At 46.6% G+C, this 25,260-nt stretch overlaps 1 protein-coding gene across 23 annotated transcripts in view; it reads left to right on the top strand.

Moving 5' to 3' along the window:
- Positions 1 to 23,915, top strand: part of LOC144136245 (cytoplasmic dynein 1 intermediate chain 2-like) — a 51,378-nt gene extending 27,463 nt beyond the window's left edge. For 22 of the 23 annotated variants that reach the window (XM_077668438.1, XM_077668435.1, XM_077668431.1 and 19 more), the window contains 9 exons: positions 2,939 to 3,038; positions 5,643 to 5,768; positions 6,190 to 6,336; positions 7,164 to 7,277; positions 11,862 to 11,982; positions 17,992 to 18,152; positions 19,352 to 19,492; positions 19,584 to 19,709; positions 22,467 to 23,914. In XM_077668438.1, coding sequence (XP_077524564.1) covers positions 2,939 to 3,038; positions 5,643 to 5,768; positions 6,190 to 6,336; positions 7,164 to 7,277; positions 11,862 to 11,982; positions 17,992 to 18,152; positions 19,352 to 19,492; positions 19,584 to 19,709; positions 22,467 to 22,619 — 1,189 coding nt within the window. In that variant the 3' untranslated portion in view covers positions 22,620 to 23,914. Of the gene's footprint in view, positions 1 to 2,938; positions 3,039 to 5,642; positions 5,769 to 6,189; positions 6,337 to 7,163; positions 7,278 to 11,861; positions 11,983 to 17,991; positions 18,153 to 19,351; positions 19,493 to 19,583; positions 19,710 to 22,466 lie in introns of all 23 variants that reach the window. The other variant, XM_077668439.1, reaches the window with a different exon arrangement.
- Positions 23,916 to 25,260: the final 1,345 nt, after the last annotated feature.

Raw genomic sequence — 25,260 nt, 5'->3', positions numbered from 1 at the left:
TTTCCTACTCCCCTGTTTCTTTATATCTCGCTCTTTTCTTGTATACATCTGCTACTACTGAGATGTCTGCAGGGGTTCTCCATTTTTCCCCTTAGACACACTGTTCAATTTTCGCTCGCTTAAATGATACCGTATTTACTCATGTAATTTGTGCACCTCCAACATTTTAACCAGATTTTAAAAAAAAAACAACTTTTACTCATATATTTTGTGCTCCCTATTGCGCGTGTGCACCAGAACGCAGGGATGCATGCAGGATGTGCATAGAGCAGCCTGGAGAAGTTCGGCGCAGCCGCGCCGCTGCGTGTGGCTGCGAAAAGTGAGTGGTGTCAAAAAAAAAAAGGTCGGTAATTTGTAAATTGTTTCTAGTCAAGAAAAGTCAATTTTGTTTTCCTGGCTTGCTCGCGCCGGCAGTCGCTTTCCAGTACGAACGGCTGCGAAAGCAAACTTCTGGTAACCTTTGAAGGGTACGTAGCACCAAAATTTGAAACTATCAAAGCAGCCATCCAACCTGTATATACTATATATTACAGTGTAAATAGAATATTTGTATATAGTACCTCTCCCCCCTATCCTTTCTACCTGTCCCCTCACCTCTTCCATTTCATTTCTCCAGCCTGCCTGCTATCCTTCATTTCCGCTGTCCCTGCTCAGGTGCTTCAGTAGCAATGGCAGATTCCGGGGCTAACAAAAATCTTTTCCTTCCTTTCTATTTTATTTATTTTTTTTTTTTTTTTCACAATAAACCACTACTACTGCTGCCAACTGGCCGTGGCTGTTTTGTTCACCGCTACTCAGCCAGGCTGCACGCAGGGAGAGTGCTGTTTTATCGCATTTTATCTCCATTTACCTCTTAACTGCTGGCTTTGCGATTGCATCATTCCACGTTTATTGCTTCGAGCTGCGCACGTGCTGTGATGCCATCATGCGGGGAACTACGTAATGTGGGTGGGGCGGGCACAGGGAGGTATGTGTCTACTTTTTTTTTTTTTTGGCAAATGAGGGGGGCGAGTTGTGGGGTAAACTTATATGTGGCAATATACCGTATGCATTGCGCATTGTGACCTTTATGCAGCTTTTTTTTAGGACATGTTCGCAAAATCTCCGTGTAATTTGCAACCCCCTTTTTGAAGCTTAATTTGAGGAAAAAATTGGCTGGCAGTTTAGCATTGCTAAACACAAAATATTGTGCAAATGCACAGTTTTTTGCAGGTGGACACCATCGCCACATACCTGAAAGCGTGATTCAGGTGTCCACTGACCCAGGAAGTCAGTTATGCGTGTCTTTAACTTTTTCATCGTCATTGCCAATTACCCAATGTACACTGGTGGCCAATGCATGCTTCACGCATCTTTCTCTCACTACCGCCACATAGCTCAGAGTGCGAATATTAGTTGGAGAAGGCTATTTCCAATGCACAGCACAGGGTGTATTGCAGATTAACACGAGGTGTGATCGGCTGCAGTGATAGCACAGCGCTGTCGTGCAGTGGCCAGCGAAGCTGATCTGTTCGCACCGCTGCAGGTTCGAAACCCAATCGCTGCAATATTTGTTTTATCTATTTATTTATTGTTTGCCCAAGAGGTCACACTCAAGGTCGAGCGTCACACATACCGGTGAGCTAGTTTGGCCTTGTGAAGTAGTACTTTCTCACTAAAGAGTGCACAGATTATGCAAGTAAATACGGTATTAAGCTTTTCCATGCTTTTCTGGAATTAGGTGGTTTTTGTAAGCACATTTGACCACTTATGGACAGCCCAAATGACAAAACTGATCTAAACACAGAAAAAGTACACACAGGGCACTCAGCTTTCACCAAAGTTCTTGTTGAGGGCAGAATACAAGGTGAAAAGAAGTTGCCCACACCTCCTGCATGACAAATATGGTTGGGAGTGGTTCCACAGTGTTTTGTGCTTTAGTTTGCCAGCATCTTATTGTTTCTCATATTTTACCTGTGACTTTTCTTTTCTAGCTTATTGTCTTTCTGTGTTAGCTGCTAAGCCATAGAGTTTTTAAAAAACCATATTTCTTTCTGTAATGTTCAATACTGTATCCTTAATATTTTGCATCTTTTCACTTAGTGAGGGCTTCTTGGCTCTTGACTAATGGCATAACCGAATGGCATAACGCATCTTTACATTACACTTTTCTAGCATTGGTTTTTCAGCCTAAGAGATTTTGAAACTAAAAATTACGTGCTCCAGAGTTTTAAACCAATATTTTATTGCTCAAAAGTGCTCCAGATTTGAAATTTAATGCTCTAGACAGCTCCTAAATCTGCATTCCTGTGGTTCAATGTGCTCCAAGTTGGAAGTTTTATTGCTCCAAAAATTGTTCCAAGTTGCATTTACCAGTAGTATCACTGAGAAGGGAGTGCCTTGAATCGTGGCTTAGCAATAGTCGTGTTTGTTTGCCGGCTCAAACAAAGCAGTCGCTCTCAAGCCAGGACCCCCTATGCCGGTAGTCCTGCCCAATTCTCAGGAGCTTGTCAAAATGGCGTGAGCGTTGTGACAAACACTAGTTGCTATTGGAAATGTTCCTGCTTGGTGCCATTCAAGCACATAGTGTGTTGCAAAAACCCTACGCTGTCTATTCTCCAATTTGTGGGTGCTGTCTGAGACCACACACAGATTTATCTGGACGACACACTCTGGTCTAGCTCTCGGTTGCAACATACCTATGACAGCAACACCGTTTGCTCTACAGAAAGTTGCTCGCTTCAAAATATTTGCAGGTTTGATATAGCGTTGCATTGTTCTTGCTTCTTTTTTCTTGTCACTCATTTTGGGGTTCATGTTTATTAAAATATGGCAAACATGAAACACTTAGCCTCACTCTCAAGGACTTCTGTCGTCCACCAGCTAATTATTTGCTAAGCATCCAACAGATTGTCTCTGATGTGCTCTCAGCCATCATTATTGTCTCCTCTCTGCGCAGTGATGACAAGAGCGGCATCAAGCTGTCCCTGAACAGGGTGTTTGCAGATGACCGGTGGTCAAAGAACCGGATCGTCACCAGCTTTGACTGGTCCTCACAGGTGTGTCCTGAGTGGTGACCTGTAGTTTTGTTATTTGGTTTCTGTGGTCTAGCACTTACACAGCTCAGACCATTTATAGCGTAACCACTTATAATGCGGGGTTGCATTATATTCGACTTTTTGCGACAACCGCTTCGCTTCCCATAGAGTTCAATGTATTGGTGTACCGCTCAATACGCGGCAGCGCGTAACCGAGGACCGCATATAGTGCGCGTTCTGGAAAGCCTAGCGGCCCGCGTGTCGGCCCGGGCCCGTGGGTACTGGCGGGCGCGAGGAGCTTGCTTTCCAGATTGCGCAAGAAGGGGGCAACAGGCGGGGCGAGGAAGCGTTGTCAAAAGTCAAGGCAGAAGGCAGGAGAGGTCGCAAAGCACGTGGAGGAAAAAAGGCGTTTTTCCTCTCACTCTCTAGTGCGTCTCCGTTGGGCAGACTGATTGGACAAAACTTGAAACCACGTGATGGCACGGCCAGACGAGCATGCTGGAGCGTCCGCGGCGGCGAGCGCATGGCGTGACGCTACAAACGCTGCTCGTGCCAGACGCACGTGCAGTAGCATCTTGTTACGCCTGTGCCTATGAGCGAAACGTCGTCGCGTGTAGCGAAAAGCTGACAACGTAGGCAAGTCAGCTGACAACGTGAGCAAGTCTACCACCTCGGCTGTCTTCAGTTCCGATGGCATCTGCTCCTCCGAAAGCCAAGAAATGGCAAGCTCTTGAAACCAAGCAGAGCATTGTGAAGGGCGTCGAGAGCGGTTTGAAAAAGGCTACGGTAGCAAAAAAGTGTGGTGGCGCCACCGCCACTGTGTCCGGCATTTGGAAGAACAGCGACAAGTTGCGACAACAGATGCAGAAAGACTACACGTCGCTTGCAAGGAAGCGGATTCGTGTGTCAAAGTACAAAGATGTCACCACTTTGTTTGAACGGTTTCACGAGGTCTGGGTTCAGAGCGTTCCTGTGACTAGATCGATATTGCAAGCCAAGGACAGGTGCCTTGCGAACATTTTGAGGCATGATGGTTTCAACCCGTTGAGCGTTTGTATTCAGCATTTCAAGGACCGGCACAAGATAAGCTCCTCGTTGTCGTCGCCAACCCCAACAGCGTTGTGTGCGAAGTAGCCGCCGCAGTTGAAGACATCGTGGCAACGTTGCGCGGTCGCGATGAGCCTCTATCCGAGGATGAGCCTGACGAAGTGAGTGAAAGTGCAACAAACTGCGTTTCTACTGCGCTCAGAGAAACCTCAGCGAGCAAGCGCTAAGTGCCTCATTGTGTTTCAAGATGAAGTCATTAGCAACGCAGTTCTGTCGCAGCGCCAGACTAAAATAATGTTCTTTCATTCACTACGACGCTTCAAGAAAAAGGTCAAACTGCTTTCTTACCTGTAATTGCAGTATTGTGCACCTGATGCATTGTCAGGGGCACTTTGAAAGGCTGGCCATTCTGAAAACACGAATGCATGGAAAAGCTATGTTTTGGTTGCAGTGCAGTACTGCTTATAATGCGGATTTTCCCGGCTCCCGCAGTATGCTTTACAAGCGGTCTGTGCTGTAGTGGTCATTTCCCGCATTTAGCCGTTGTGTGTTTGCCTGTTTCTCTGAAGCCAGTTTTGTGGCAAGCTGCTCACCTGCCCATTGTGTGGTGGGCAACTTGCCCACCATGTCAGGTGGCAACTCAATCGTCAGAGCCTGCTCGAGAAGAGCAACCTGGATCACAACCCAACCCAAGTCCCACCGATATGGCAGCACCTGCCATAAAAATACATTAGCACATCGCTTGAACACTGCACCACTGCGCCAGGAGTAGTAGGAAGACTCCCAGGGATATATGAATGTGGAGAAGGACCAATTCCGCATACTATATGCACATTAACCCATTATCGCTATTTAAACAACTGCCACCCACAGAACACTGGATCTGAACACCGGAGCCAAAGGGAAAACCGAACTGCTAGCACACCTCATTCTTAATTGGCCTAGCTGCACTAATGGCCCTTTTTTTTTGTCTTTATTTACAACTTCAAGATAACTGCTCTTTAGTTTTAACTGCTTTTTCACTAGTTTTCACTGCTAATAACTGCTGTTCGGTGTCTGCTTTTTAGTTTTCATTGACCACATTTTGAGAAATTCAATTTTTTTCTCAGAATATTTTGCAAGATTAAGGATCGAGACAGGGTACAAATTGTAATTAGTTGTGTGATGTAAGAAGCTTTCTACTTAACCAACATTTTGGGGTAAGCGGGTTTGAGTTGATTAGATTACTGTACCTGGCTTGTTGCTAGCTGTTGAGCAGTCACTGGGCATGGGCTAAATTTTTTTAAGCAGGTGTTGTGAGCATTGTCAGTGAGTGCATTGCTTGTTGAGTAAAAGATTTGCTGTCAGCACTGAAACACAAAAAGTGAGAAGGGGTGAGGGGGATGGGAAGAAAGCCACCTACTGCATCATGCTTTTACACCTTTGAAGTCTGCTGTTCTTAGCTAAAGAATGTCAGTTTGCACTTTTGAAATAAATTTCATTTTAACTTAGCTCATGAGGTGGCCTTTCCGAAGATGTGCTGCTTTTAGTTCGTCATTCGTCACTGGTCATTGGAAAGGTATCTCTGGCACTGTGCAGTTCCCTGAGCTCCTGGTTGCATCATATGGGAACAACTACGACTCTCCAAACGACCCTGATGGTGTGTGCCTGGTGTGGAACATGAAGTTTAAAAAGACTACTCCCGAGTACATTTTCCACTGTCAGGTATGTACCTGCGTACACTTGTGTGTCATGCTACTTAGTCAGGTTCCTTGTTCTACCTAGATATTTGCATGTTCAGCCTGAAGGTAGAAATAAATCTGTAGAAAAACCAGCAAATTGAATAAATAATCATAATGCAGTAATGGGTAGAAAAATATTGAACCAGTGTCAAACCATGCCATATTGTGAGTCCACTGCTTGTCTCGATGCTTGTGTGAGATTTTTCTCTGTACAGTTGGCTTTTCTTGCCACATCCAACCCTTGCTGACCCAGATTTTATGAACTGTGGCAAACTGGTACTCTTACGTAAATTGGCTTTGTCTCAAGTCTGACTAACAGCATCTCGTTATATACGGATTGAAGTGTTCCTTGCAAGATTGTAATAGACCCTTACAACGGCATTCCCCCCCTCCGTCCCCCTTAGTCAGCAGTGGTGTCCTCGTGCTTTGCCAAGTTCCATCCAAACCTGATCATTGGGGGCACCTACTCGGGCCAGATTGCCCTCTGGGACAACCGAAATAACAGGCGGACTCCCGTTCAGCGGAGCCCTCTTTCAGCAGCTGCCCACACGGTGAGTTGTGATGGTTGAAAAGGGACAAGCTGAAAAGAAGCTTACATTATTCCCACCAGATTATGGCTCCTCCTTAATTATGTGAGTTGGGCAGCCACAGAAATGAGATTTAGATGAAGCAGACGCTCTTTGTTGTGTTTCAACTTGCCATTACTGCCAGGTGTGCAGAGTGTGGCATCGCCTGTCTAATACTTTGACCCAAGTGATGCAGGTGATGGCCAAGAGTAACTTCGGTGGCAGAGTGAATGAGGTGAAAGCAAGAAATTTTTTCAGTGTTTTTCACTTTTTGTGCAAGACCCCTTGCTTGTAACTGCTGCCCTTTGTTCAAGTCTGACTTGAACTTGGCTGTCCCTTTTCCCAATTGCTTTGATCATTCGAGCCGTACTTATAACAGCGACAGCTGTTAAGGCCACATCTTCTATTTCTGCAATGTCCTTGTCAGTGTTGTAACGCACCGGCTGCAGTATGTCATGCTGACTGGTCGCAGCAGAGTGACGTCATACATGACACCATGCCGTGCTGATTGGAGAGAATGACTGTCACTGATTGTTCCAAACACACTAAAGAAGCAAAAGGCATCCCTAGCCAGAGTTACTAAACACTCACTGGCATCAGCATTTTGCTCCACCCAAGGTGTCACTGAAATTTGCATTACCAGGTTCAGACGTCTGGCCTAAGCTTCTTGTCACTGCACATATTGCACTGTTTTTTTGTTTTTGTTTTTCAAAGGCTGCTGAAGAAGAATACACCTTTTCTATATTGTGCATGGTGGCCTTGACCCACTGTCCTTGTGGCTTGATGGTCATTTGCATTGCCCATGTTTGCAGCACCCTGTCTACTGCGTCCAAGTTGTCGGGACGCAGAATGCACACAACCTGGTGAGCGTGTCCACAGACGGAAAATTCTGCAGCTGGAGCCTCGACATGCTGTCAGCGCCGCAGGTCAGTATATATGGTGATCGTTCTATCCATTGTAGCTTGTAGTTTATGGTCGCAGGGTGCTGCATTGTGACCAAGCCGCATTTTGTTATCGGACAAAAAAAGACTCATCTCCAGAACAGTTCTCTTAAGTGCTAGATGGTATGCAGCTTTTGCCTGTGCCATTCATAACAGTGTAAATTAATTTTGTATAGACTAACCTTGTTGATAACCAGGTTAGTGTATATTAGAAACACACACGAAGCACAGAAAGGCCAAATGCAATCACGTCACTCCAATGCACTCGTGTCCCTCAGAGAAGCCAAGCCAACTTGTGTGCACCACTTGGCATTCGATTGCTGCTAAAGGCTGTTGATTCAACTACCCTTTTCATGGCTTGTGGGCTTTCTTTGATTTTGGCTACAAAGGTCTAGATCATTCTTGTAATGAACACACAGTTTTAATGACAAAATATTGTCTTTAAAAAAGTCGGACACAAAGTCGGACAGCCGGAAAAACCGGACTTACCCAGGACCACAGTGATACTCTGAATCGCTTCTGACGAAGGACCTTAGTATTGAACATGACGCTGGTTAGAGCGTACGAGCTTTGAGTCTAACTCTTCACTTGGGAGTGAAACACGAACCATCTTTGCAGGCTGAGTGTTCGAAACTGGGTTTGCCCCTGAAAGGGTGTAGCGGGGTTTGCGGAGCCTCCTCCAAGCACACACCCCTGAAAAAGCCAGGTGCTGGGTTGGGGGTGGCTTGTACCCATTTTTACCTGTGGGTGTCCGGCGATGGGTTTCGAACCAACCACCTCCCGCAGCCGAAGCGGACACCCAGACCACTACTGGGTCTGGGTTACTAGCGTCGTGATCGCTGCTGCAGTCCCACAGCACGTCGTTGTAACGTCGTCGTCCAGTGAAATCTCACACTTCGCAAACTGCCACATCACGACATCACGTGGAACAGCTGAAAATTTTCCTCCCTGCAGCTGCCACACCTGTATCACCCGTTGCGAACGTCGAACTTGTGGCCCAGCGCGCAGTTCATTTCTTCGGCTTAAACAATGACAGCCATCTTGAACGTAGGCGTGAATGAGTGTCAGTCGCTTACAGGACACGGAGCACAAATGACGACTGACGAAGCACTACATTAAAACTTGTGAAACGCGGCCTACAGTAGTCAAATGCGTCAGAGCCAGATAGAAACTACGCGTGAATGGCATCGGCTCTTCCATCGGTATCGACACTTCCCGGCGCCGCTGCCGTTCTAACTATTCTACGCGACAAACCGCAAAAATTTTGGAGCATATTAACCCCGAAACGCTGCCCGCCACACATGTCATTGACCCATTCTGATGGCTCGCATGTACCAGTTGACCAGTGCGCTGAAGTCATGAATTCGTATTTCGCTTCTGTGTTCACTCATGAACCCACTTCCGACGTTCCCTTCCAACCGTGTTTTAACTACTCCGAAATGCAGCCGGTCACAATCACATCTGAAGGCATAGCGAAACTAATAGATAACCTTAAGATCTGTAGCAGTCCAGGCCCTGACAACATATCGCCTAAAATTCTAAAAGGTACCAAACTGGTTTCCAGTTTGATTCTACAGATAATTTTCAATCAGTCTATCGCCACAACATCAATTCCAAATGACTGGAAAAATAGCACCGTAACCCCTGTACACAAATCTGGCAGCCGTTCTGACACTTCGAATTACCGCCCCATTTCTTTGACGTGCATCTCTTGCAAACTGCTAGAACATGTACTGTATTCAGCCATTGCATCACACCTTGACGCCAATTCTTTTTTCTTTCCGAATCAGCACGGTTTCCGTCGAGGCCTTTCATGCGAAACACAGCTATTCGAATTCACAACAGACCTTCACCTTAATCTCGACTCCGGCTTTCAAACTGACGTAATTTATCTGGACTTTTCTAAAGCATTTGACTGCGTACCCCATCGCCGCCTCATGGCCAAACTTTCGAGCCTTCATCTTGACCCGCTGGTTTTATCGTGGATCCACTGTTTCCTCTCTAACCGTTCGCAACGCACTGTAATAGACAACCACCATTCTTCAGCTACAAATGTCATTTCGGGTGTTCCTCAGGGCTCTGTGCTCGGCCCTCTTCTTTTTTTGGTATTTATTAACGACCTTCCTTGCAACATATCATCGTCAATTCGCCTATTCGCAGACGACTGCAATCTGTATCGACGCATATCATCTAACAACGATCAAGTCCTCCTCCAAAAAGACCTCAACGAAATAACCAACTGGTGCACCCGGTGGCTGATGACGTTAAACGTTTCAAAATGCAAGTACATGACAGTATCACGTAAACGCAATAGCTTAAATTACCAGTATTCTTTAAGGTCAATCCCCCTAACACAAGTCGAGTCCTACCGGTACCTAGGAATAACAATCACTAGCAAACTTTCATGGTCCGAGCATATCTTAAACATAGTAGCTGAAAGTTCAAAATCGCTCAACAGACTGAGAAGGTACCTAGCCGTGTCCCCTCCATTCATCCGCAAACTCGCTTATGAAACATTCATTCGTACTAAACTAGAATATGCCTCACCCATTTGGAACCCGCACCAGTCATACCTAATTGAAGCATTAGAATCAGTACAAAGTCGTTCAGCCCGATTTATTACTTCATGCTACGATCGCAGAACCAGTGTTTCTGGCATAAAATCATCACTTGACATACCGCCACTGTCTTTTCGCCGTAAAATTTCCCAACTCTGCCTTTTCCACAAGTTATACTACAGTTTTCCTCAATTGCACTGCACACTTCTACTCCCTCCCAATAGAACATCTCGTCGTCTTTTTAACAGCCTGAGCCTACAGCGCTTACATGGTTCCACCAATGCCTTTCAAAAATCCTTCCTGCCATCCGCCATTGAACTGTGGAATGAGCTGCCTGATGCCGTTGTAACTGAGCGCGATGCAAATAAATTCAAAACCCTGCTTTTAACTCATCCTTTTCGTTAGCGCACTTACAGTGTAATGCCCGACAATTTTCAGTACCACCTCTGCACATGTTGCATTTTTGAACCCTTGTCTGCTAATCAGTTTTCCCGTTTTCTTCCTGTATATATAGCGTGATGGCCACAGTGTACCTGTGATTGTTCCCTTTTTCATTTTTCAATGCTCTTTTAACAATTGTTTTGCCTTCTTCACTGTTATATTTCAAATGTTCCTATTGTTTGTGATTTCGTATTTTTGCTCCCCCCTTATGTAATGCCCCACCTAGGGGTCCTTAAGGGAAAATAAATGATGATGATGATGAGTGGGAGTGTCACCTCGATTGGAACAGCGGCATTTCCATCAACTATCAACACTCCTTTGAGCACCGAGCACGCAATTGAAAGTAAAAAGAAAACATGTTGGACGCTTGAGCTTCCCGTAGAATACGATTGCGTTATCGGGCCGTCGTGCTTATCAACAGCCGCAGTCTGCTGCCATGTGTGGGGAGTTTGGGTTGCCAGTTTGCTGCTTATCTATAGTCGCCATCAGCCACCGCCCACAGGTGGAGGGAATGCCAGTTCTGTGCGTAGACGTAGCAGCTGCTCAAGGCCAGCACCAAGAGCAATGCGACAGAGCCTCGCAGCAAAAATGCAACCACTGTAGCATGCCCAATATCTCATTTGTCTCCCCTTTACTAACAGTTTCATGTTTTCGTTTCAATTGTAAGTCGACTCCCCCCTCACCTCGGATTTTCAAATTTTGAAAAATAGGTCGACTTACAATCGTGTAAATACGGTACGTTGTAAGCTGTCTACACTATAATCCAAGCAAAAATCTCTGGTTCCTCGAACTATTAATTAATGAGATTCTGCTGTACTCTAAGATACCTAACTACAATGTTTCAAGATCTAATTTGATCTCCAACCATAAAAAATATATGACACCTCTTATGTGCCGTAATGGTGATTTCGGAGCGAAATGCGACAGAATTTACGCTCATCGCTTGCTACAACTGCGTTCGGATAGCTGCCATTTTGGTCGTGTTCGAAAGCTGACATTCTTCCCTACATCCTGGTGTTGTTCACTGCTGCAAAATCCTCTTGGAATGTCCGCATCCTGCCATTTTTTGAGGCCACTCTAACGACCTCTGAATTGACTGGCTGGCATATGCACTTCAGATCTGTTATATTTTTGAATAAGGGAATATACACTCTTAAGTTCATTACAATATTGCTAATAAGAAAAATTTTCATTTGAAGACTAGCGTCTCCTCTTAATAAAGCATGCTTACCAGCCAAAAATGAGTGGATCATAAGAGCACCCACTACAATCACTGTGCCTAGCAGTGGATTCAGCAGGCAGTAATTGAATGTTTCTCTAGTAACATGGGGGCTTGGAGGAAAATGATAGTAAACCTGTTTGCACCTCAGCTCCTGTAGGGCACGTATGGAGGAACTTCATGCCGCAGCTGGGTTGTAGCTACTGTGCTAAAACGGCAGTGATACACAGCTACAGCCATGCTTTTGGATTTCGGAGCATTCCTTAGCTACAGCGCTTATGATCAATGCAGCCTTTTGCACTGTTATGGGAACTATAGTGATATGGCATGTGTCACCCGCCTTGGTTACAGGACGTGCTGGATCTGACTCAGCAGAAGCAGTCACGGGCCATTGCGGTCACCTCCCTGTCATTTCCCATGGGCGACTGCAACAACTTCATTGTAGGCAGCGAGGAAGGCGCTGTCTACACGGGTAAGGAATATGTTTTTAGTGCCACTGCTTTCAGACTAGTGCCATTGCTTTCTGACTTGAGACAACTGCACACTGAATTTTGGGAACGTGAGAATCCACAGAAAGGTGCCCGCGCATCACCTGCTGTAACCTTTAAAGAACTCAACAGCCTAGACGAGTATTGTTTTTTTAGCTTTTGCAGCATAACTTTTCCCAAGCTAAGCTGCACAAAGGTTTGAAACTCCTGCCTATGCTACACCACAGCCAGGCAACTGTTGAAAGATTAGCATAAGGCACTGTATCTCTACAGAGAATCTAAAGGACCTCTCGGGCAGTATTCCAACATTTGCATCCCAAGAACCTAGGAGAGCCACGTCATCCACAAGGCACCATCATAGGGGGTGCCACAAACAGGAAAATGCCTACCATTCAAAAAGGCACTGTACTGATCAGGTAAATACAGTGAAATCTTGGTGATACGAATTTCACGGAGTGGCGAAAAAAATTCATGTTATCCAAAATGAACAAAATCTGTATGCTGAAGCATGGGAAATGCATTCATGCAGATCTGTCTACGGCTGACAGGGATTAATTTACGGCCGCGCGGCCACACTCTCTGCTGTAATTGTGTACAGCGTGACTGGCAATCGCCACATTGGTGATGCGTAGGCCACTCACCCATGCTCGCTGCTCCATGTGTACAGCACCACTGGGGATCACAACATCGGCCGGCATGCCGGACGACAGCGAATCGTTGCACGCAATTTGCTCGGTGTTGCTAGGCCTAGCGTGCTCCACAATGAAGCTTTGGAACTTGACCACTGCTTTTTATAAAATGTTTAACGTTTTCACCCGTTTCCGTCGACATGATAGCTTCACACTGAAATGAACACTTCCGTTATGCCTTCGTAAGTGGTTCACAAGCGCGGAGTTCGAGCCATCAGCAAACCCATCGCAACCAGTCATGCGCCACGTGTGTGCACGTTAATTCCAGTTCCTCAGGGAATGCCAGCTGCACTATTGAAAGTGCAAACTGGCTTCAGCAGCCATTTTTGATGAAACCTAATAGGATATACAGGCATATGTGGATTTGGAAAAAAATTGGTCGCTTACTTCGAAAAATTTTATTGAAACGGAACCTTGCACCATAAATTGATTATTTGGGAGGAAATAATTGCATTTTCTTGTATGGTTTGCTGACAGGGAATCAAATACTTCGTTGTGGTGGAAATTTCACTGTTGCGGTTTTCGTTGTGGCAGGGTTTGACTGTAATAATTACGTACAGCTAATGCACACCTTCTCTTCTTTCTTTTCCACTCCTCAACTGCAAAGGTTTTAGTTATTTGTACAGCTTTATTTTTTTTCTTTGTGCACTTGTGGTTTTGCCCAGGTGCATTTTGACTGTTTATTGTGTATGGAAGCATGTGCTTATGTGCAAAAAAGGACAACGGACATAGAGCGCACGCGGTCTCCCGCACCGGACCTCCCGACAGGATTACACTTTCCACCCTTCCACGCGCACAAAATATCTTCCTTCTCCCTCCCTTTTCCTGCATTTGCCGCCACCCACATTCGAATGACTTTGAATCATGCCACCGAACGGTCACAAACCACGTTTGCTGTCTGGGGTGAATAAATAGTTGTTCTGTCTGCAAACGTCTTCCTTGAACTCAATGGCAGACTTAACAATGGTGACAAGGAAGTAGATCCGAGCCCAGTGTTAAGCTATGCCCGTACACCATGGCTACGCTCGTGCTTCCTGGACGGATACCAGAATTCAACGGCTCCTCCTGGGTATCGCGGTTTGGGTGCCTCCAATTCTACTTTGAGGCGAACACCATCACAGAGAGCGCCTAGAAAAGGGCCCACCTGCTCACACTGTGCAAGGAGGAGACTTAACCCTGATCCAACCAGGCACACCAGCTGCCATGGCTTACAACAAAATCACAGCGGCACTGCTGAAGCACTTTAACTTGCAGCTATCTGAAACGTACAGCCAAGCTCATTTCCAATGACAGGCCCAGTTGAAGGAAGAGGCTGTAAGTGCCTACATGGTGGTACTTAAGCTGGCTGCGAACGACAGCTTCGGGACACCGCCTACGAATGCAGCAACCACTAAACAGCCAGCCATAGCAACGTCATTGCTTGCTAAACCTAAGTGCTCTCGTCGGATGTTAAGCTTCGTAACCGACTCATATGCGGACTTAGCGCATAGCCTTGCAACATCACCTGTTTGTGGAGTAGGACCTCACATTCGTGAAAGCTTATGATATCGCCTTGCGAAGAGAGAGTGCTGGACAGCAGTAGCGACAAATGTGGCGATCCATTGAGCCAGTTCACCAAACAAGCCATTCCAACGACCAGGCCCACGCCACAAAGGCAAGTTTGAAAACGCTTCCAGAAGTTCAACACTGTTGGTGCTGGGACGAACAGCAAAATCCGCAGACATGGCAATTTCAAGCAGCGACGTGCAACTTTTGTCACTACCGTGGACACGTAGAGAGAGCCTGCATCACATAAAAGAAGCAAGGTGAAGCAGCCGAATCAAGATGAACACAGCATAGCATAGGCGCTTCACAAGTTGCTGCACAAGTAAGGACACAGCGTTATTAACCAGCTTCTTCAGCACTGTTCAATCTACACACCGTTGCCACCCTCTGCACGCAACAGAAAAGAACAGCACACTTAATCAGCAACAAGGAGTTGATCCAGTTTGAGGTCAATTCCGGAGGTTTGTGCACCCTCATCAGCGCGGACACCTTTCGCACAACATTATTGGAGCATGCACTCAGCACGCACACAATGACAAGCACCTGAGAACATGGTGAGGTCAGAGCCTGTCGCTAGCAGGTGGCACCGTCATCGGTGTTGTGTACAACGCCAAGAACTGCAAACTGCGGCTTTTAATTGTTGAAAGTAGTGGATTCAGCCTCTTCGGAAGAGTGGCATCCACCAGGCTGGAACCAAGATGACGGTGGAGTACCTTCAAGAAAAGTATGAGGCAGCCTTTGGGGACATCACAGGACACAAGGGGCCCCCGTCGGCCAGGATCTGCTCAACGATGCCAGCCCAGTGTTCCTCAAAGCAAAGCCAGTACCCTTTGTCTTGAGATCTGCAGTGGAAGCAGAACTTTACAGCTTGGAAGAGCGAGGCATCATTGAGCCAACGCAACACTCCAACTGGGCAACTATACCCATTGTAATACGGAATAATAATGGCACACTACGACTGTGCAGTGACTACAGGCCACCGTGAACTTGTTTACCAAGCCATTCTCCTACCCGCTGCCAACGCCAGAGGAGCGCGCTTCGCGGGGAAAAGCTTTTCATCGCCATGGGCCTAACACAAGTGTACCAGCAGCTGAAGGGCCTCTGTCAAGTCAAGCGACTGCCATTTGCCATAGTGGCAGCCCCAGCAATGCTCCGAAAGTTTATGGAGACATTGCTTCATGCAATCCCCAAAATATCCGTATATCTGGATGATGTAATCATCACTGGTCCCATCAGGTGAGAAGTGTGCTGCGCATTTGGAACAATTGTTCAAAACACTAGTCACTGCAGACTTGCAGATTAGCAAAGAGAAATGCTATTTTGCCGTACCAAAGATGAAATTTCTTGGTCATGTAGTCGACACTCAAGACATTCATCCAACTGATGGCAAAGTACGAACCATATCCAAGGCACGACCAACAACCAACGAGCAGGAACTGCAATCCTTTTCTCAGACTGCTTAACTTCCATGACTGATTCCTAGAACAGCTAGCAACTGTGGCCAACAACCTGTACAAACTATCGCAAAAAGACGTCTCGTGGACCTGGTCGCCACACCATCAGAAGTCCCTGAAATGGCTCCTTCTGCATTGTACAGCCCTCAAACATTATGATGAGTGCAAGCCCCTGATCATAGCATCCAAAGCATCGCCCTACGGTGTAGGTACTGTTCTTCACAAGCTGTCAAAGAAGAGAGGCGCCAAAGCCTGTCAGCAGCAGAGTGGAACGGCTTTCAGCTCAATCGAGAGGGGCTTGCCGTGGTCTATGCAGCTGAACACTTTCGCTGGTGCACTGCCTGACGAAAAGTAACGTTCATAATGGACCACAGGCCACTGCTAGTCACTTTGGGTCCTCACAAGCCAATATCGCAGATGTAGCCACCTTGCATGACACGCTGGCACATCAAAATGTCAGCATATGACTGTGACCTTGTGCATTGATCGGGGAAGAAGCACCAAAACGCTGACGCGCTGAGCCGCCTTCTGCTGATTGTGATGAACCACCTAACGCGGGAGACATTTTGATGCTCGAAGTTCTGCCAAGACTGCCGCTGATGGCAGAGACAGTTGCTGCATCGGTGCAAGCCGACCAAGTTCTAGCAGAGATCTGCATCCCTGTTAAGAAGGGAACGTCAGCCAATGACAGCATACAGCTTCAATGCCTATCGCAGGAGAGTTATGGAGTTAATTACGCACCACGGTTGCATAACCTGTGGGTCACGAATTGTGATCCAGCTCTTCGCATGCAAGCTTCATGCAGGCCACCGAGGCGTTGTTGTTGCAATGAAGCAATATGGCCAGAGCTTTATGTGGCGGCCTTGAATTGACAGTGACATCGAAGTGACGGGCCGTGATTGCAAAACGTGCCTGAGCAACCAAAAGGCTCCGCCAAAGGCCCCAGCTCCACAATGGGAGAAGGCGAGCCAGCCCTGGCACACCCTGCACATCGATTTTGCAGGCCCAGTCGAGGCATGCACATTTCTTGTTGTTGTCAACTCCTACACTAAATGGCTCAAAGTGAAAAAGATGCCAAAGACAACATCAGCTGGTGTCATTGATGCACTGAGAGCATTATTTTCCACCTTTGGTCTTCCACGGAAGATTGTATTTTTTATTCGATTAACAGCAGCTTCTTGGTGTCGGCGGAGATTAAAGGGTTTTACAAACAAACAAAATGGCATCGCATCCATCACTTTGGCTCCCTACCATCCAGCAACTAACGGCCAGGCTGAAAGATACGTGGCAGAGCTGAAATTTGTTCTGTTGAAAGAACCAACCAGGTCATTACAGCGACGCATCGCCTACTTTCTTTTCAAACAGCATAGCAATTTGCAGAGCACGATGGGCTGCACCCCAGCGCAGCTCATGTTCTCACGCGAGCTGCAAACCCATCTCAGTGCAGATGTTCCGGAGTCATCACTTGAAGCAATCTATCAGGAAGACAACCTTGCTCACTGCAGGGGAATACAAAAGGGACAACGTGGCCTCGCTCGGCAATTCCACGGAGAGCAAGTGTGGGCCCCAGACAGGCGCATTGGGAGGAGGTCCTGGCTGGTAAACATAGAAGGGGTTCGTCGACACCTAGACCAGCTCCACCTTTCGAAAATGCTGCCACAGACAGCCCTGAGACAATCATTCATCACGTCGGTCCCTTGTACCACGGTTTGGGACATCATTGCAGATAACACTGCCCTCCGACATGCAAAGTACACCCCCAGTATATGAAATTGCAAGCGCCTCTTCAGAAACCACGGACACACTGCTGGAACCATTAAGCCAGCGCACATTCACACGAATGTGCCGGCCTTCTGACCGCTACCAGGCACCTTTCTAAAGAGGTAGGCGTGTTTTGTATGTAGAAGTGTGAAGTTTGTGCCTGTGTGAGAGGGGACAATGGACTCGGTGCACACGCTATCTGCCGCTCTGGGCCTCCCGATGGGAGCATGCTTTCCTCCCACAGGGAGCATCTTCCTTCTCCCCCTCTTTCTTATCTTCACTGCCACCCACGTCTAAATGGGAAATCAACTTTGAAACATGCCGCCGAACGGTCGTGAACCATATATGCCAGTGTTGGGTGTGAATAAATGGTTCCTGTGTCCGCAAACATCTTCCTTGAAATCAGTGGCAGACATAACTCATTATTCCATGTTCGAAATCTGTTCCATTGTGGGTGTCCTTCCAATTTAGGGGTGGGCAAATTTTTTAAATTTTGGGTCCTAGCATGATTGGTAGTTGCAGCACATTTGCATGCCGTGTGCAGCATGCCGGCACGGCACCAAGGCTGGCATCCTGGAGGCGTTCGAGGGCCACCAGGGGCCAGTGACAGCGGTGCACTCCCATGGCTGCCAGAGCCAGGTGGACCTGTCACATCTGTTCCTCACATCCTCCTTCGACTGGACTGTCAAGCTCTGGAGCCTCAAGGTCTGCCTCCACACCTGCACAGCGCAGCCAGTGTCCTAACCCCTGTTAGCCACGGTGTTACGATATGTGCACATTACTTCTTGGCGCCTGTTGTTATTCCATTCCTATTCATAATCACTTTTTTTTTTCTGAGTGGTTGGTAGATAGGGATTTCCCCCTTCCCCCTAAACACCTCCTGCCACGGTTTGCAGGTTTTAACCTTCATTGCACTCCTAATACTATTGCATTAAAAGGATGGTACCATGTGCAGCAATAGTCTTCAAGGCACTAGGTCTTCCAGAAATGGTCTTCCAGGTTTGTTTTTGGGCCCTGAGCCCAGAAGCGGACCTGGTGGCTTTAGAATTTTGGGGAATGCTGGCAGGTGCCCAGGCAGCATTAGACAGTTTTAGTTTCACGTATGTAGTAGCTTCACGCACGTAAAGCTGTTACGGGTGACCAGTGCGCATGTGCAAAACGCAGAGGGTCTACGTGAGTCTCACGGACGTACGTGAGATTCGGATTCTTACGTTACGGTCTTTGCGTTGCTTGCCTATGTAGCGTTGACAACATGGTGGCGCCCTGCCCTCCCGCTTCACAGCGATAACAGCTTCGTCGCTAATTCCTCGACGCGATATCGTATTCTCAACTGTTGTATTCGCCTTCAATTTGCCCACTCTTACCCTCACTTAGAGTTTCAAGCAAGAAATAGCTTTTGTTTTTCAGATATAAAGGCAATTTCCCAGCTGTTAAGCCTAACAAAGCAGCGCACAGACGCAGTTCGACTGGCTTTGCTTTGACTCGTCTTGTCTTAGAGTGGCTGCAACAGTGTCTGCATCTGTCAGTAGATGGTGCTAGGAAGAACGCGCGGCAGCGTCGCGTACGTTCAACTAAAAGGATTTGAAACGACATGCGCGTATGCTACGTAGACTTCTCACGTTTGCGTACATGAACTCTGTGCATACGTGAAACTAAAATTGCCTATTAAGGCTGACGTGCTCATAGCAAAATTGTAGTGTGCTACAATGCCTTGGACACTGGGAGCTACTTCTGTGCAGCATTAAAGTGCTGAAGACTGAGCAGTAGCTGTTTGGCCACGTTTGTCTTACGGGTTTTTGCTGTCTTCCAGACTGGTCTAAGGTTCTGTAGCAGTGTGCACAGGTGTACTGCACATATATCAGCACTTGTAATAGATGGCTGCTTGTTTTCTGTGCTGGATGCAGGAGTCTAAGCCCATCTACTCATTTGAAGACAATGGGGACTATGTGTATGACGTCAGGTGGTCCCCCGTGCACCCAGCCCTGTTTGCATGTGTCGATGGCACTGGCCGACTCGACTTGTGGAACCTCAATAATGACACCGAGGTGGGTGTGTCTCAGTTGTTTCTAGCTCACATGCTGTGTCAGCTGTAGCACCATGTGCAACTGTACTGATGCCAACATTCTCATTCACCAGCTTCCCACAGTGAGTGAAGTGGTGGATGGCAGCCCTGCACTTAACCGGGTCATCTGGACGCCCTCAGGACATCAGGTGGTGGTGGGTGATGATGCTGGCAAAGTATGGGTCTACGACGTCGGAGAGGTGAGTAGTCATGGCATCCTGTTGCCTACCAAGACCAGCATCCAGAGCCACTTTCCGGCATGGCCATTTTCCACCGCCTGGCACGCCACAGTGCGGGTGTTACTTTGGGGACTACAGGGATGCGGCAGCTCCGCGGGCACTCCTTTCATGGAGCCGCGATTTACTGCCCTTCGCCGCTAAAAAAAGACATTGCCGAGCATACTTCGCTCCACAGCGCAGTTGTGTCGCAGGAAGTCTTTGCGTTACTAAAGGGATAAAATTGATGCGTTAATCACGGCATTTTCTTTGACATTCGCATTAATTGTGCCGGCACTTAGCACACGCTCGTGCTTATATCGCTACCATCTTGGCACTTCTTCGCAGAACTGTCTTGGTCAGTATCAAGCATAAGGTGTACGGCTAGCATGCAGTTCCAATGTGCTCTTAATTCCTCCTGCCGGCCATAAAGCACCCCCCAACAAATAGGGCTTTCTTGTCACCTGTGTGGTGTGCCGTTACATCAACATGATCATTGTGAGCTCAACTGAGTCTCAGAACTAACAGAAAACAATTTTTGTTATGGTTTTTGCTATCTGCCGCGTAAAAACGTATTTTCGCTTAATTTATCAAAGCTTGAATAAATATTAGCGGGGAAGCGAGCTTTCACGAATTCTGAGGTTCGAAGTTGCTTTTATTTTATTCGGAAGCTATCTGAGCGTGTGACAGTGTTGCCTAGCCGTTTGGCCAAGTGTCATAGAATGTAATAAAATCGTATATTTCGCTACGATTAAGGCAGGTACCAACTGCAGAAAGATACTATGGTCAGCCCTTTACCCCACCGATCTATCCCTCTGACATGCGTGCGGAAATAGCGACTAAAATTGTCAGTGGTCCTGCTTACATTCCTATACAAGAAATGTGTTTAGGGAACAATAGCAAGCTCAGCGCAAGGATACCGAAGACGTACTGGTGATCGAAACATGCGCTTCACCAGGACAAACTTCAGTCTGCAGCTGGCCTATCCGGTTATTACACAGTCTCGTCAAATCAGTAAATCTACATTCTGATGCATAAAATTATCATAAATGGTAGCACACGTATAAGATGGCAACAAATGACACGCCGGCACAGAAATCTGCTTAAAAGTATACCGGTTTCCAGTCCGTACCGTACCTAGTCGAGTACCCTCAGAGCTCACGTTAACGAGCAACTGCGCGTCAGATAACAGCAGTAGTGTCTGGTAAAGCAAAAATGTGAGCAGTGATGCACAGCACACACCCACATACGTTAGGTGATGGAGCGCAACAATGACAGAAGCGAACACGTAAACTCTCGTTCTACGCACGGCGCCGGCACAACCCGCAGTCCACCAGGTCTCGCGCGCCGACAGATGGCGACTGACGTCAAGAGCAGCAGCGCGCCTGCAGCCTGCGTGCGAGGGTATAAGAATCTGGTCTATATTGATGTGTAACATTTCTGTCCAGCAGAATTGAAGTACTGATTGCTGGGGCACGTTGGTACCCTTGGTGCATCAGATTTCTAGACACGAGTTGGAGCCGCCAGAGATGTGCAGAGCTGGGCACATAATGAGTAGTGGCCTCTTATGTTCGATAATTTATTTGCCCTGACATGCATGAAGCAGCAAAGTGTGAACCGTGTATTGGAGCTGTGTTTCCTGCCTAGCTTCTTGTCTGTCCTTAAACATTTTCTTTTCTGGCAGTTTCTTTTGAGGGATGCAGCATTAAAAACTTTTTGTTGTGTATGCATGAAATGTAATCGAATTTGGTGGAGATCAGGGCCATTTTATTGCGAGCTTGGTGGTATAGTTAATGAATGATTGCAATGAACACCCTCATAAAGTCATCCCTGCGATGCTAAATTATTAAGAAGAAAGTGCACTAGTCTTTTGTGTTGGCATGTTCACAAAGCTTTGTTCTGTACAATAAAGTTATTTTTTTTGATACCGAGGACTCATGGAAATAAAAGTTGCACTCCACCATGCAAATTTGCATGAAACTCTTTTTCACAAAAATATATTGTTTAAAATATTGTGCAGGTAGACAGAAATATTGAGGGCTTTATTGCACTCCTCAGCATCTCCGGATTCATGCAGAAAAAAGTAGAATCATTCTACTGTCATTTGTAACGAAATTTCAAAGGGGGCTAGTGAAAGCAATCGCAGAAAAAGTTAAAGCGGAAAAAATCAACCTCAAAATTTATTTCTTCGTTTGCCTCATTTATTGCCTGCATGCTTTTACCTTTTGTCAAAGAAATGCCGTGTTGCAAGCAACAGAAGCTCTGATCTTCTGATCTATCCTCTTTATGGTGATGCTAAGATTGTGGTGCTCCAGCATCGTTAACCCATGAAAATCGTGGTATGTGGGGTAATCGGAGCACGAATCAGTCACAATTTTCAACAGCCACAATCAAAAAAGTGTCAGTTTCTAAATTTGTACTGCACATTCCGCTATACTTTTTCATCACAAGACAAATGTGGATGCGAGAGTTATGAGAAATAATAGAGAACACAAATTTTGCCCAAATTGTACATTTTATTTGCCATGTCTTCCTTTAATGTCCTTCAGCAGTAGTAGAGTTTCCTCACCATGGCTCTGATTGAACCACTCGTCTACCGAAGGCTGCCTTTTTAGGCAAGCTGCCTTGCCAAGGTGGTGGTATCTAGAATGTCGCAGTATATATGCAAGTGCATCTTGTACGTGATCCTGGGGGCACTGAGTGCACGTTGTCATGGTTGTGCCCTGTGCATTCCTGTTCCAGCAACTGGCAGTGCCAAAGAGTGACGAGTGGTCCAGGTTTGTGCAGTCCCTGCAGGAGTTGAAGAACAACCAAGCTGACCAGGATTTGGACAGCTTTAACCTGGCGCCAACAACCGTGACCCTGTCGTCATCGCCGCTTTCTTCGTATGCCTGATGACATCCTCTCGCATAAGGCAATGCTGCCCGAAGATGCCATTCTCCAGCAGCTACCGTCAACTCTGCTGTGCAGCTAACTTATGCTATTGCACGCATTGCTATAATTTAAGAAGACTCTGGACTGTGGATGTTGGGCAGAAGGGACACAGATTTTCATTATCGGTCTTCTTCTTTGTTGCACATACAGTCGAAAAAAGGTGGGAAAAAAAGACACAGGAAGTGTGTACACATGTACAGAGTAGGCAACATTGCTATAGAGAGAGAAAGAGCAAATTAAAACTCGCCTGCAACTTTGGTTGCTATTTTAGTTTGTCCTTATTGCACACCCCTTTTGCGTGCTTGTGCGTGGATGGTGCTGTTGCATGTTCCAGATGCCTGTTTTATTGGGGGGGGGGTTTACATTCCTGAATAAAGCCGCAATTGTGTACAGAGTATCCAAGTGAGTGGGCTCGTTGCATTCAATTCATAGGTCATTCAAATCAATGAAGCACTGCTTGGAGTGCAGATCCTGTAGCAGCTTACTTCTGCTACATTGTGGGGCTCCTCACAGGCGTGCCGTCATTCACTGAAGGCCACTTCAGTAGTGTTAGCTGTTGGATTGTGGAGCCTTGTGTGTCAGTAGGATGAGCCTCACACTTTGGTATTGTTGCATTTTCATGTTTTTTACATTTCTCAGATGCGACATAAGAGTTTTTGCTATCTAGGCATATGTAGGCAATCTGAAAATTTAGTGCAAATAGCGAAATTAGATTACTGCTCTGTATGTGGACTGCCAGTCATTTTCGTGACAAGGCTATTGATAGTTTGCAGGATTCATGTGTGCGATTTCAGCGATCGCAGAGAGTAAATTCACAAGTTTTGGAGCATGCAAACGGCTGTTAAGCGTAGTTCTGGCTATAATGACCTCAAAGCAATGATTGCTATTATCGCAGGGCATGCACACATTAAGGGAGAAGTGCTAATGTGACCTGCTCTGCAGAGCAGTGCTAAAGGCAGCTGGCAGCAATCATCGGCATCGGCTGCCAGGTGAAAATTTGTTAATTGAGATATACTGGTTTTAATTGGTTTCTGCTGGCTTTCTGCTGGTTGTACTGGTCCAGCAGGTCACTGGTTTTCTGCTGGTCACAGCAAGTAACCAGTTAAGTGCTGGTTTTCTGTTGGTTGTACTGGTTCCAGCAAAATTTTTTGCTATTCTGTTTGGAAAGCTTTTTTGTTTGTATGGTAATAATATTCAGCCAACAGAACCTTGCAGCTCTTCAACTGTGAATGCTAAATATTGAATAAATTGTGCCAAAACTTAACGAGAGAGCTTTGCTTGTTAACCAGTCCCCACTAATACCTGTGGAACGCCCACAATGGAGGGATATGCATGAACCCATATGGTACTATTAGAATGTGAGTGTATGAGTTCCACGTGCAAGTTGTGTGTATTGTAGTGCTTTGTTGTTCTAGTTACTGCTTTTCAAGTGGGGTTTAAAGCTTTACATGTGTTCCAATATGGGCAGATCCACATGGATCTGCAGGAAGATTCTACGATTTTACCATAGGTTGTGAGTGTTTTTTTTTTTTTGTACTGAGCGTTTAGGAAGTTACTTTAACATTGTTTTTAATATTCCAAGTAGGTTAGGAAATGAAAGGACATTGTACAAATGGTTTACTGACACAGAATTAGTAAATGTAATTTTTCGGTGCTACCATGGAAGCTAATGGTTCAAGAAGCTGCTGCGAATGTGCTAATAAACCAGTAATGCTGGAACCAGCAGATTGCCAGTAAGATATTTTCACCTGGGTAGACCGCAAATTTGGCTGTTTCAATTATTGCATATGGTCAGTGAACTTATTTCTAAATAACGCAATTTGAAAACGTATTGGCGACACCGGAGGAAGCAGACACAATTATGGAGGAAGCACTGGCCCTACTCGAAGCGTTTCCAGGCAGGCGATCGTATCACTGGTGCTTATCACAAAGTTATTGTAGTGCGTAAACGAGTACTGCACGTGATTTGCACGAGTCTTGTACATCACAGCTGCCATTCGGCTTTTGAAACCGAAACAACACGAGGGGATAAAAATCAGATATTGACTATTCAGCTGTAAATAGTGTAGGTTGGGATAGGTGTTTGTTTGAAGGTGTCGTAGGAGGAAGGAGTCTTCAGAGGAGAGAGAGGGTGGAGGCGTCTATTCAGGCATTGGGTTTCGGGACGGGTGGCAAAGTGGGAGGGTAGGTGGTATAGGGCAAAACAGGATGGCCCCGCTCGGTGAGTATATTCTCGAGCTAAGGTGTCTGCCCTGACGTTGCCATCAAGGCCCTTGTGGCCGGGGACCCAGGTGATGACGTGGTTTTGATTGAGAGTGTGTCCCAGTATGCGTAGTGCCTGTCGTGGAACACGGCCGCTTGTATACGCTCGACAGTCGGCTTGAGAGTCAATGAATGGTATCACTCATTTTTATGGCAAGAGCAATGGCGATCGCTTCAGCGGCGGTTGGGTCTGGGGCTTGGACAGAGGCTGCCAGAGGTGGAGTGCTGGTGCTGTCTATGGCAACACAGGCGAATGTCTGTGGGCGGGCATAAGAGGCAATGTCAACGTAGACAGCAGTGGAATCGTGCCCTACTATCTTCACAGACGCCATAGTCGGAC

This window comes from Amblyomma americanum, chromosome 6 (assembly GCF_052857255.1).
Source record: "Amblyomma americanum isolate KBUSLIRL-KWMA chromosome 6, ASM5285725v1, whole genome shotgun sequence".
Taxonomy (NCBI): Eukaryota; Metazoa; Arthropoda; class Arachnida; order Ixodida; family Ixodidae; genus Amblyomma; species Amblyomma americanum.
The sequence above is the reverse complement of the archived record's forward strand: the minus strand, read 5'-3'. Positions and strand labels throughout refer to the sequence as shown.